At 55.2% G+C, this 13,278-nt stretch overlaps 1 protein-coding gene across 5 annotated transcripts in view; it reads left to right on the top strand.

The window, feature by feature from the left end:
• Positions 1-13,278, top strand: part of SLC22A23 (solute carrier family 22 member 23) — a 143,770-nt gene that overhangs the window by 84,165 nt on the left and 46,327 nt on the right. Inside the window, exon 4 of one of the 5 annotated variants that reach the window (XM_057699545.1) lies at positions 8,968-11,956. The exons of the other annotated variants lie outside the window; for them this stretch is intronic. Within the exon in view, the coding sequence (XP_057555528.1) occupies positions 8,968-9,053 (86 nt within the window). The 3' untranslated portion in view covers positions 9,054-11,956. Of the gene's footprint in view, positions 1-8,967; positions 11,957-13,278 lie in introns of those variants that run through there. 5 annotated transcript variants of the gene reach the window in all.

Here is a 13,278-nt window from a genome sequence, read left to right as displayed (position 1 = left end):
TCCCGCTGGCCCCGCCGTCTGCCCGGCGCAGACAGGCCTCGGCACCTTGGGCCCTGCCCGGGGGAGCGGGCGGGGCGCGGGGCTGATGCACGGCCCTTGGCGCCGGGGTCCTGGCCCACGTTGCAGGGAAGCGCCGGGTCCCCTTGGCACTGTTCTGGTTCCAGATGGCAGCCCCGTGGCCTCCCCGAGGCCGGCTGCTGCGGGCAGTGCGGGGGTGAGAGGGGCTGCCAAGCCTTCAGAGTGGCCAGTGGCACGTCCCCAGGCCAAGGCCAGGAGGGGCAACGGGGAGAGGCTTCTGGGGTGGGGGGTGGGGCGGCAGTGGGCGCCACAAAGGGGCCCTTGATTGGGGCGCGATGATGCCCCACTGCCCGTGCAGGTGCCCACGTGGCCGCGGGCGCCTCGCGGCCCCACCCTCGCACGGGGCCCAGGGTCGCGGCTCAGCGCCCACCCAGCCAAGGTCAGCCGCCTCCTCCTCATTCGTTTCCTTCTCCCTCCTCTGTCCCCCCGAGCGGCCAAATCCCCAGGCATTTCCCCGTCCTCGGATGAGCTGGACAAAGGCCCACAGGCTGCAGGGCCGGCGGAGCTGTCTTCCCCTCTAGCGTGGGCCCCACGGAAGCCGAGCCTCCCCGCACTCTCTCCCCTGTGAGTCTGTGCACAGGCGGCAGCTTGGCCGCGGCTGTTTGCAGCCGTTCCCAGGGAACTTTCCATCCACCGTGGTTTCTTGAACGTGAAGAGAAATTTGCTCTAATCAGCCTGGTGTTCGCTCTTGTAGAGGAAATGCACGCTCGTGATTGTAAGTTCCAAAAGGGTTTTTAAAACAATCCTTTTCTTCCACCACAAATTAAATGCCTCAGTAAGAGAAGAGCATTAAAAATGAAAATGCCTTTGGGTGACTAAGCTCACTGCCCTCGGAACACGTGGCGAGGGCCCGCCGCCTACACCCTGAGAACCTCCAGGGCTGCGCCTCCCATCCAACAGCTGAGCGTACTTAAGGAATCTGTTCTCTTAATAAAAACCACTGCACCCTTCGAGCGATGTCACTGATCATTCTGTTACAAACGGAAGTAAACCTAACACATCCTAACTCTGGCAACCCACTCGACAGACTGACCACATGGGCCCGTCTGCACCTATCAAAGCTTTAGAGCACGTCAGCAGAGTTTTGTTATAAAGGGCCGGAGAGTCAGCCTTTTGGGTCCTGCGGGCCGTTGGTCTGTGCGCTGGTGCGAGGGCAGCCCAGACGGCTGTGTCCCAGCCAGACTTTGCTGGCAGCCTCTCAAATGCAGATTCCACGTACGTTCCACACAAGAAACGTTATTCTTCCTTCGGTTGTTTTGAACGCTTTGAAAGTGTAAAAACCGTTTGTAGTTCACGGGCTGAATACAAACGGCTGGTTGTACAAAACCAGGAAGCGGGCAGGACAGGGCCCGGGGTCACAGTTCTCAGAGGCCCCCTGTCCACTTGCTTTTAAAGCGATCCGAGCCCTGCCCCAAAGCCGTGTTTGAAAACTGCAGTTCCTAGCACATTAGGGGGCTACCACGTCCGCTGAGGGGGATCCTTCCCAGCATTTTAAAAGGAAAAGAGTAGAGTTTAGTGCGACACACATTCTGTGGGTTAAGTACTGTGTCATGAACCTTCTGGTGTGTGTGTGTGTGTGTGTGTGTACTGGGTCACGATGCTGTCCAGTTACTTGGGAAGAATTTTATATCAACCACGGCCCTCCCCATCCCCCAGAACTTTGTGTACCCCAAGGGACTCAAAGAGTCGGCATCAGTGGAGTGTTGATGTCAGGGGGACAGAGGGGAGTGTGGTCCCCTTCCTTCCTGTATCCCAGGAATCGGGATGCTCAGTGCACATCTCTCTCCTAGGTCTGTAGCCTGAGAGACAGAAGCAACATGCAAATATCCATTCTTAAGATACCAGGTTGTCTGGGGCGCTGCTCAGTAAATATGAATTTACTGCTCTCATGTTTTGCTTATTTCCAGATGGTTCCAAGAATCCGTCTTCACCTCTCGGCTCTCCTCTCTTCCCCAGACGGAGTGATATTTAATCGGCTCTCCTGTCTCCCCAGACGGAGTGATATTTAAAGCGTTGGGTTGGCTGGGGGTAGCCTTCACCAAAAAGAAACACAATCCTGCGTGGGAAGAGGGGTGATACATTTTAATCTGATAAAAACAAGTCATGCCAACCCTGGCTGCTTGCCAGGCCGTGAGGCGGTGGAGGCGGAGGCAGGAAGGGATGTTTGGGGCTGTGATGATTCGGGGCCCATGGGGGCTGCCCTGTGGGTGACCTGTAACCTGGAGAAGGTTCCAGGGCTGCCCTGGGCTATTGGCTTTGTGTGTTGGTGGTCAGAGTCAGCTGGGCCGAAACGTCTTCGGGAGGTGTTGATGGAGATGGGGGCTGGGGGCGAGGTGGAGACAGACCCTCAGGTTCCTGCCTGGGACCAGTTCTAGAAAAGGGGGATGGGGGGAGGTGGGGATGGGGAGACGCTGGAGTTCCCACGGAACAGCCCTGTTCTTCCTGGTGGTTGAGGGCCGGATCCCTGGGCGGCCGGGGCTCTCCCAGCTCTGAGGCCGTGGGGTGCCCCTGGTCCGAGCTGTCGGGAGGAAGGCTCACCGTCCTGCTCCCTTCTTCCCCTGCTCAGGTGGTGCTTTGTGGCTTCCTTGTTCACCCAGGGGGAGAAACTCTTCTGAAGAGAGAATGAAAGATTAGCTTCTATTTCCAGGGCGGTGGTGGAGGATGGAGGCTGAGGTGAGAGGGGAAGGGAAGGGGACTCGGCCACGTCCTCCCTGGAACGGAGAGTCTCAATTTCTCAAGCATCCTCTGCCTGGCCTCGAGGGGCAGCTCCGGGAGGTCGGCTGGCGGTTGTCCCCTCGTGGCTGTGAGGGTCAGTGAGTCGGTGCAGGTGGAAGGCCTGGGCCGTTTCCTCCCTGGACAGTCTCCCAGTGGGTCTGAGGAAGCGGCCGTGGCCGTGGTGAGGGGCCGGCCTGAGGCGTGGGGAGCCGGGGAGGGCCCCACGCCCAGCTCGGTATCCAGAACGGGGTGGGTGTCCGGTGGTGATGCCGAGTCACTCCAGGCAGGACACGTCATCCCGTCACCAGGGCCTACGTCCCACGTGCACACGCGGGAGATGCGGAGCCGGGAACCAGGCGGCGGCCTCGCTGAAGAACCCTGAGAGGAAGGTGGCAGTGTGCAGGCTGCAGCGGTCACTGAGCAGTGGCCACAGACCAGCCAGAGCGCCTCCCTGCCTGCGAGGGAAGATGAAACGGCAGCTCACAGGGAGATAGAACCGCTGCCCGGGATGGAGGCGGGTGGGCTTTGGTTCAGTGTCAGGGCCCTGTAAGTTGGGGTCGTTGTATCAGGCAGCGATCAGAAGCCAGCTCACGCCCGGCCTTCCTGACTTCCTGCCCCCCGCGGCACAGAGAGCCTGTCACGGGCAGGCTCTGAGGAGGAGCGGACAGGGGTTAAAGACGGCAGCCACGTGGGCCCCTGCCTCCCTGCCTCCCGGGGCTGCAGGTCCGGGCAGATGCTGTACGGGCGAGCGGACCCGTGCGTCCCCACCGGGGCAGTGCTGTGGGGGTGGCAGGGGCCGAGAAGGATGCGCACGAGGGGCAGGGGGAGCGCAGCCTGCGGCCACGTCCCCCGCGCGGCACGGGAGGCTTGGCCCGGGGAGGACAGCAGAGCGGCGGGGCCGAGGCACGGGGCCGGGCAGGGCTGGCCTGTCCGGGGCGGGCGGGAGGGCTGGTGGCCGCGGCCTGAGCAGGGCCGGGCGGGCCCCTCACGCCCTCCTGAGCTGTCTCCTGGGTAGAGCAGGAGCCGCAGGGGGGGATTAGACAAGGGACGAGATGTTCCCAGACTTGGTCCTGAGAAGGTGACTTTGGCTGCAGTGCACCTGGGCAACTGGGAGGTGGGGAGGCCGCGAGGAGGCCCCTGTGGCTGCCCAGGCCGGTGGAGAGGGGAGGGATGGATGGGGGGGTGGGGAGGAGGGGCAGGGAGGGCGTGTGGAGAAGCACCAGGTTCCCGTCCTGAGCCCTGAGTGAAGGCAGGCGCCGCTGGAGAGAGGATCCGCGGTAGGGAAGCAGCTTAGGAGGCCTGCGGCGCGGGGCTTCCTGCAGGGTCGGGTCTGCGTCCCTTTCCCGGAGGCAGACACTCAGCACCTCTGGGAGGAGAGCCCAGGGCAGCGCAGCCTTCAGGGGCCCTGGTCGGTCAGTCCAGCGGCGTCACCCAGGGCTGCTCCGGGTCAGGAGGCGTGTGAGAGGGGCGCGGGCCCTCAAGACCATGCACGTGCCTGTAGGGAGACAGTGTAACTGTGCAGAGTGGGAAGCAACCAGAGAGTGGACGGTACCTGAATGAATAGGGTCAAACCCCTTGCAGCCTCGAAACCTCTCGCTTGGGGGAATATTTAATGGCTTGAGGAAATGTCTACAATTTCCTGCAAAGCAAGCAGATAGCCAATGTTGTTTTTTATATAATTCTTTAAAAGATCGGGGGAAATACCCTGGAGCAGGAGGGAAGGAAGAGGGAAGGACAGGACAGCCGGGTCTCAGGGGTCTGCAGGGAGGACGCTTCCCGGACCCACAGACTGAGACCAGGTAGGGCGACCCTCAGCCTGGGGGATGGAGGATGTGTAATTAACAGACGTAGGAAGTCAGGGGGACGGCCGGCTTTCAGGTGGGGAGGGCCATGGGGCGCTTAGCTCCGGATGTGCTGTGGTGGGTTTAGATGCAGCAGAACCTGGCCAGCAGGGAAGCAGGGAAGCAGAGCTGGGGCTCAGCGGGAGGGCAGCGTGGAGGTCAGGTGGCATCTTTCACGCGCGGGAGGGAGCTGCGTGCTGTGACACGGCGGAGCCCGGCCGTGGCTGTGAGCAGCTGGAGCAGGAGGAGGTGTCGGTGGTTCCAGGCTGAACCTCCCGAGTTGTAAGTGGAGCGTTTTAAATGCTGAAGGAGAGGCCAGCTCCGCTGCCTGACTCCCGGGCAGCACGGTTGGTACACAGCAGGAGAGACGTGCTCTGCGTTCAGCTGCTGTGACCTGGGAGCCGGCACCTCACCCCTGTTGCTCACACGTCCCCCGTCTTGTCCTGCAAAAGGCACCGTGTGTGTAGAGCTGTAGGCTACGTGTACTTTCCTAATAACTTAAAAGGGAGCCCTTCCCCTTTGAGAACTGTTTTCTTTGGGCGAATGAAGGTGGACTGTACAAAAAAACACACATTTTGCATTCGAATCCCCGTAGCCACTGAACACCTCTGTGTGCTAATTCCACACGTGCGGAAGCCTGGCATCCACTGGACTCAAGAACATGACAGAAGTGACACTAACGTGAAAGCGTGTAAAGCATCCTGGTGCAGCTAGATGTCCTTCGCATGGGACATACTCGCATTTTTATTACGAGCTTAGCAGTGGACCTTTTGTCAAATATTGGACGATAAATAGCCATTTTCTTTGTATAAAGGAAGCTTGCTCAGTGAGGGGTCTGCTTGTTTCCTGATATTAAGATTTATTGAATGATTTACCCAGAGAAGGGCGGCAGCTGCCTCTGCCCGGCTCCTGAGCGGCCAGGAGCACAGCGTTTCCATGGGTTTGCTCTAGTGGTGGAGGCGCCTTTACTCGTTTCAAGGAGGCGGCAGGGGGAGAGTTGTAAGAAGCTTGTTTCTGCAGTTACAGGGACCGAAGGGGGATATTGAAGGATTTTGTGAAGGCGTTTGTGCCTGAGGGTCACGGATTTTAGCGTGCTCGAAGTTTGAAATTGCTTCTTTCAAGACACATTCTCCAGTTCTGCCTCCAGGAAAAGGATCTTGACACGTCTTTCTGGGCATTCAGATTAGTTTCCTTTGACCTCCAGCGGATCTGCAGGGGTCCTGGAGCTGTTCGTAGCCGTCCGGGAAGCTGAGAACCCACGCCGTGTGGTCCAGAGCGCAGGGCCCTCACCCCGTGGCCGCTGCACGGCATCGCGGGCCTGCTCTGAACTTTGAGCAGAGCGTTCGCTGGGCTCGTCGAAGGGGTCCCTGGGGCTTCCGCTCTATCTGTTGTATTTTCTTATCTTCACTAAAGAAGAGGGAGCGGGGGTGTATGGTAAACGTGAAGATTTGACCAAGCCAAGTGTTGGGCACATGCGTGTTTTCTAGTACTTCTTATACTTTTTCAATATACGTGAAATGTTTCATAATTTAAAAATAATCTTTTAAGTTCAGTTCCCCCTTCTTCCTACTTACATATTCTTGAGAATGTTGACAAACTGTCTTTATTTAGACACTTTGACAGCAGATTCTAGATCAGTGCTGTCCCGCAGAACACGTGAAACGTGGCTAGCCTACGTCAGCAACTGAGTTTTTTATTTTGTTTAACGTTAATTAAGTTTATATTTAAAAAGCCTTAGGTGAGTACCGTATTGGTCAGGTACAGCTCTGGAAGAAACAGCTGTAGAAACAGGAACATTCCTTGGACGCTGTCAGAGACGGGGTTGAACCCTCTAATGTGTGCTGCATTCCTTAGGAAAAATCTTCTTTAAATTAATTAATGAATCCAGCATAAAATTTCCTGAAGGAAGTAATACCCTGAATATTTGTAGAATGTGGTTTCCTTCTTCTGCCTTCTCACACCCTCCACTTGTCCTTTTCCAAATAAAATGTTTTCCTTCCTTCTCGCGTGCGCGAGCCGCTCGCCGGTCAGCACGCGTGTTTGACAACGGTTAGCTCTTCGCTGGGCCCGGCTCCACCCTGTCCCCGTCCCTGGGGTCATCAATCAGTGTCGTCATGTTTGGAAGCAGGTGGACAACTGAGGAGCAAGCTGGGGGGCCTCAGACGTTGGCAGGTTGCTGAGTGTTTAACTAGGTCTCCGCAAACACGGCGTGAGCCCTCGTGGGTGAGCGTTGCTTACTCAGGGCTGGTCTTGTTAGTGCTCGTGGTGATAAACCGAGAGTCTTATTGAGAAGAGATGAGTAACAGGGAGACCGTGTGTCTAAATGGGAATTCGCGTGTGTGTTTGGAGGGCAGGGTTGTTTGCTTCGTTCTTAAAGAATTCATCTGGTGTTTAGAATCTAAAGGTCTGGATTCAAGGCCTAGGTCCTGTAAGCCTCGTGACACGAGGCCTGTTTGGTCACCAGCCTCGTAGGGCCACCCTGTAAAATGGGAATAGCCTTGTTTGCAGGACAAGAATGTGGTGAGAACAAAGCAGTGTTTCCCAGGAAAGGGGTCCAGAATGCACCACGGGGGCACGAGGGTTCTGCTGAGCTGAGGACGGCTGAGCGTTGACAGATGCAGGAAGTTTCTCTGCACTCCCCTCGCTGCCTGAAAGCAGATCATTCCGAAATAATTCAACTCCCAGAAATCCCCTTCACAGGACCCTTCCCATCCCGGGGGGAGGGGCGAAGGGTGACTCTGTCACCAGAGATGAGAAATTGTGTAAACAGAAAACCTCACCTTCCAATATTGCTTTCATCTGTGTACTTGGCATTTATTTCTCGCCATTCATTGTCCTTTGAAATCCTGACTCCTTCCTCATGTTAAGATGGTACATATTGGGATGAGCAGATGTAAACTGTGAGATACAGGATGCGCAAACAAGGTGCTGCTGTATAACACAGCGAACTGTCATCAGTATCCTGTGATAAATCGTCACGGAAAAGAATATTTTAAAAAGGCATGTCTACATGTGTATAACTGACTCACACTGTACAACAGCAATTAATACAACATTGTAAGTCAACTATACTTCAGTAAAAAAATAAAATTAAGTTTTTAAAAAAGACGACATATAAACCCAAAATTCTAACTGCTTCTTTTAATTTTTAATTTCTTTTTTTATTTACTTTTTATTTGATATTGGAGTGTAGTTGATTTACAGTGCTGTACCAGTTTCAGGTGTACAGCTAAGTGAGTCAGTTACACATATACATGTATCTATTCTTTTTCAGATTCTTCCCCTCATTTAGGTTATTACAGAGTATTGAGTAGAGTTCTCTGGGCTACACAGGAGATCCATGTTGGTTATCTATCTCATACGCAGGAGTGTGTAGATGTCGAACCATGTCTGTGAGCCACTTTCTTTGTGAGCCCAGTCCATTCATCAGCAGTGAATGTTGTCTTTTCTCTTGCTAATCTTCCTTTTGTCTGTTTAATTCACGGGCCCCTAATGAGTGAACCTAAAAGGGTAGGGGAAAGTTTTTCCTCCCCAGCACTAACAGGTGAAGGTGTTATTTGCATGACGGTGGTTTGAGGCAGTTGAAAAATCCCAACGATTTTGCTGAAGCTTGATGGTAAAGGTGGCTCAGAATCTCCTGGACCCCCTGTTAAACTCCGGCTTCCACCAAGGAAGTGTCTGATTCTGTAGGTGTGGGCAGGGGCCCCAGGGGAGCCTGATGCGGAGGGTTCAGGGAGCCACACTGGGAGAAGCACTGCCTTCAGGGACCTCTGCACGCAGAAGAGGCACAGCGCCTGGGGGGATGCAGCCTGGCCCCACGTGCATAGCCTCTGGGGCTTACTGCATTCTGCAGTTCCACTTTAGTATTCGGTTGCCTAAATGAGTTGAGATGTTCTTTTCAGGTTTATCTCAGTTTATGAGCCACATGACGGCTTTTTGGAGGAGTTGAAGTATGTTAAGGAGATCCGTGTCCTTAAATTATCACACTGTAATGGGTTTAATTTGAAATTCAGGGTCCCATCTTAACATGGTGATTGGACCTACGTCTTCACACAGACGCACCCAGCATGTAAACCCACGTTATCTCCCTAGGGGAATAAAATGCTAGTTTAGGTGTTACAAACCCTGGGTTACCTTCTTACCTCTCTTCAGCAGGTCGCTTCCTCTGTCCGTGAATCAAAATACATTTCATCACTTGGATCCTAGAATTTGTTTAGGACATGAGAGAAGTACATGGAGATTTTTTAAAGCTGTTAACTTTTCTTTTAAAGAATTTACTTTTTTTTATTCTGGATAAAGCCCATCACTCAAATTTGTATTTTTCCTGAACCAGATTCCAAGCATGGCTTCTTCTCCTCCTCTGCCCGCCCACCCCGCTCCCCTCCGCCCCGGCGGGAAAGCTGTGGGAGCCGCGGATGATAAGTGAATAGTCCATTCGGTTTCTGCCCCTTTGCCTCTTTCTCTTCTGTCAACTGTGTCCCAGGCAGCCCAGCACAGCTCAGAGGCGCTGGCTGAACACGTGCCCCAGACGCTGGGGTGGTCTCGTGTGACGGCTCTTATACTTGAATGTCACCTGATACCACGGAGACGACTGCCGGTGGCTGCAGCATCCCGTTCTGTGCTTTTATTTTCTGGACCAAAGAAACGGGGAGAGGGAGAGAGCGAACAAAACAAACCCGCCATCAACATTTCCAGGACCTCTGACAGTCGTCTTATGAACAGTGAGCTGCAGGTGTGTCCTCAGAGCGTGGCCTTGAGACAGACTCTTGCACCGTTTAAAAGTAGGCCCTTTGGAATAAAATCTTTTAAACAAACAAGAAAATAATTATAATTCAATGACAGAACTTTTCCTTGTACCTGACAGGCTCCCTCTCAACTTGAGAGGAGGGATGCTTTCTGGGAAACTCCCCACTGTGGCTCACGCGGCACCTGGGACAGGTCGGCCTCTCTAGGCCCTCGACGCGGGGGTCTTGCTCTCTATAAAGTGCTGTCCGTCCTGAACGTACCTCCTTGAGAACCAAGAACTCAGGGGGCCCGTATGATCCCTGACTTCACAGCAGGCCGTTTGGAACAGTATGAAGCGCTTGGAAGGTGTGTGTGTGATGCAAACGCCTGCATTCACAGGGAGCATGAAAGATGGGGCTCCCGGCCGTTCACCAGGAATAGAGTGTGAAGACACTGCTCTTCTAAATAGAATTATTTGGAATCCACAGTGTCTCCATCGCTGCTTTTCCAAATACTAAATGTGTCCCTTCCAAACAGATGCCATCATGACCCACAAACAAGTCTCTTGGGACCTCTCCCATCCTCACGCTCCGGGGCTGCCCTTTCCCTGTGGCCCGTCCATTTCCACGAGGCCTGCGCTCTGTTGCTTCTGCGTTTGCTGTGACAATGGTCTACTTCCTTTTCATGTGGGACCCGGAGAATCCTTCCTCACCTGCACACAATGGACCATTTAGAAAGGCCCTTCCGTGTACTGTGGTTAGAATTCTAGGCACTTTGGAAGTTGCTGCTCTCATGCGAAAAATCCCCAGCTTTCACAAGAGTTATAAACTTTTACAAAGGTTCGTTTGTTTTGTGTTTACCTGGAACTAAAGGGGCGTTTTGTGAGCGCCTCTGCCACAGTGGTGAACGTCCCTGGGGCCATTGGACAGGGACCCTGGTTCTTACCCAGATGTGCTGTGCCAGGCGCTGGAGCAGACATGCCCGGCAGCTCACCTCCTGACACCGGTGCTTCCAGCCGGGACCCGTCACCCTCTCCCGGGACGGCGTGAGCGTGTTAAGTACCCAGCTCAAAGCCATGAGGCTGGTACCTGGGAAATGGAAATTCCAGCCCATGTCAGCACTTCTGCTCTTCCCACCGCCTCCTCCGGGCAGCTTCTCTTGGAAGATGCTGTTTCCGTGGGAAAGGAGCAGCCAGCAGCTGGATTCTCGCCGATACAGTCCTTTCTAATCTCATACATCTGCAGGGGGAGGCTGGCCTCGGGGCAGATATCCCTCAAGGAGGTCGTGAGCTGGAAAGCTGAGACTTCGCCCCAGGAGGGATGGGGCCAGGGCTTGGGAACCTTGCTGCACCTGGCAAGTGATGGTCAGCGTCTGTTCACATCAGGGAGTTGGGGGTGGAGGGCAGGGCAAGGGAAGGAATACTGCTTTCATTTTTATCCGAATTGGGGCAGACGTTTTAAAGGCTGCGCACCCCCGTTGGCAGGAGGCTGGGTTGGAGTCTAGTCACGGTGGGAGTGAGAGCCACACAGCTGTCCCGAGGAGGGACTGGCCACTCTCCCCCGACCTTTCCATCCCCTCTGTGTGTCTTCTCCCACCCGGTCCCCTGGCCCCTCCACCACATACATCAGGCTTCCGTCTGGGGGTCACTGCCTCTGTGGAGCCCCCGGACCCCCAAACCCTCCTCCTGGAGCCCCTTCCTGGGGTCGCTCTTGCCCCTTCTGCTCCGCGCAGTTACTCTTGGTGGAAGAGCGACTCTGGGCTAGAAAGAGCCAACATCTCAGAAGAGGAAAACCCAAGAGGCTGCGTCTCCCTGTGGGACTGAGGGCACCTTAGTGCCTGTGCTTTAAATCCTGTACAGACTTTTCATTCCACTGTCCTCGTTGCTGGTAATTATGACGAAGGTGATCGCACACCAAGGAAGTGTTACAATTTGAAGGATGCAACTGGAGGGGAGGGAAAAACTCTTTTCTCTACCCTCTTAGGTCTAGTGCCTGAGGCCCTGCAAATTAAACTGACAGAAGACAGATTGACAAGAGGAAAGGCGTGCAGATTTTATTTGATGTTACTATTTTAATTTTTATGTGTACACAGGTCTCACAGAAAAGGAAGTGAAAACCCAAAAAAGCAGTTAGGCCTGATAACTTAAAGGCAGTTTTAACAAAGGGTGGAGAAGTGACAAGACAAAGGGTTTGGGCTTCTAGGGGAGGTGATGGTGCGGAGGTAAATATACAGGGGAAACTGATGGAAGATGACGGCTGTTTCAGGGAGGCATGTGACGTGCACTCGGGTGGGCTGTGTCGCCAGGATTGAGCCGTCCCATCCCCTCTTCCTGGGACAGGAGCTGGAAGGGGGACCCTGCACAGAGAGGCTGTGCCCTTCCTCCCGGCGGGAAGGAGGAGGATAGAGAGCTTTTCCTGCCTCTGCTGGTTTTCCGTTGCCTTCAGCTCAAAACCATCCTTCCACCAAAGTAGCATGTTCGGATCCCTCCGCACCTTTGTAATCTTCTCCAGCATTCCTCTTACAAAAGAAAACCCGGTACCAGAGGGAGCCCTCCAGGGTCCCTGGGGCAGAGCCAAGCCCGGGGCCTCGCCGGACCCTTGCCGGCCAGTTCCCCTCCATGGAGCCCGTGTGCAGGACACAGGGGACCCGTACTGGGTCCTGCCCCTTTCCCTCCCGTGACCTTCCCCCAGGCTGCCCAAAACCAGCCTCCTCCCTGCCCAGCTGTGCGTACATGTGAGACTGCCAACACCGGCAAGGAGGGGGTTCCTGCGGATGAGGTGAGGGGTGTGAGGCACTTGGCTCAGCCACAGGGAGAACCCAGGGCGGTTGCCAAAGCTCTCCTGACCCGTCCATCCCATCTGAAAGAAAGATAGTAACTACCTACCTCGTAGGTTCATTCCAAGAATAAAGAGAAAAAAGGATGAGAAGGACAGGTGCGGCGTGTGTGCTGGCGGCGTAGGCCCGGGTCCGCGGGGACAGCTGCCCCCCAGCGCCCTGGCAGCGGCCCCTGACTGCGCTGCCGCGGGCGCAGACACCCACTGGGAGCCGTGGGGCGGGCGGGGCTTGGCCTGACCAGGAGGCTGCCGGCGCGCCTGTGGCCGCAGCCCCGAGGGCTCCTGGCAGCCGTGAGACCCTCCTGCCCACGCGGGGAGGTGCCGGGCAGGAGCTGCAGTCCCTCGTGCCCCAGGGGCTGGGCTCCCACGGAAACGTGCGCCTCCCTCGTTGTTGTCATTTCAGTTCAGCATTTTTGAGCATCTGCTGAGTGCTGGACGTTACGGGGGGCAGAGAGGAGCAGGCTTGGCTGCCACCAGCGACCTCTGCGACCTCGCTTTCCCCATGAATGGAACCTGCAGGCCGGCAGCGCGTGGCAGACCCTGGCCCCGCCCGTTCCGTGTGGCCCAGACAGAGGTTTAACTTTCTAATTGACTTTAAAGGCCTTTGAACAGAGCGCGCATTCTGTGATTTGCCACAGACCCGCCACTCACCCAGGCTGGTTTGCACGTTTCTTACCTGCCTGGCGTTTGACTCCACCAGCCCTGGTGGGTGTTCTCCGAGCTTCCTTTCATCTGAAATAGGCTGAGAGTTGAACTTCTTTGCAACTGCGGGTATTTTATACCACTGCCTGCCTTGCCTTTGGGGCAATGGAAGAGCTATTTTCTTCAATGGGGAAAAAAGCGAGCATATATAGTCTCCCCGAGGCCTGCAGGCCAACAGGTGTTATAAGGTGTAGTGCAGACTGAAGCTGTGTTATTTTTCATATGCTAATGTTGCAAAAGGGACATTAATGTGGGATCTCAAGGTTAAGATGTGTAAAACTCTCCCTTCGGTGTTCAAAGCTCTGGGTCTCAAAGTGTGGTCCCTGAACCTGCAGCACCTGCAAACTAGTTAGAGACGCAGGTTCCAGGACCCTGACCTCACA

This window comes from Hippopotamus amphibius, chromosome 11, assembly GCF_030028045.1.
Source record: "Hippopotamus amphibius kiboko isolate mHipAmp2 chromosome 11, mHipAmp2.hap2, whole genome shotgun sequence".
Classification (NCBI taxonomy): domain Eukaryota; kingdom Metazoa; phylum Chordata; class Mammalia; order Artiodactyla; family Hippopotamidae; genus Hippopotamus; species Hippopotamus amphibius.
This window is presented reverse-complemented; position numbering and strand designations above follow the sequence as displayed.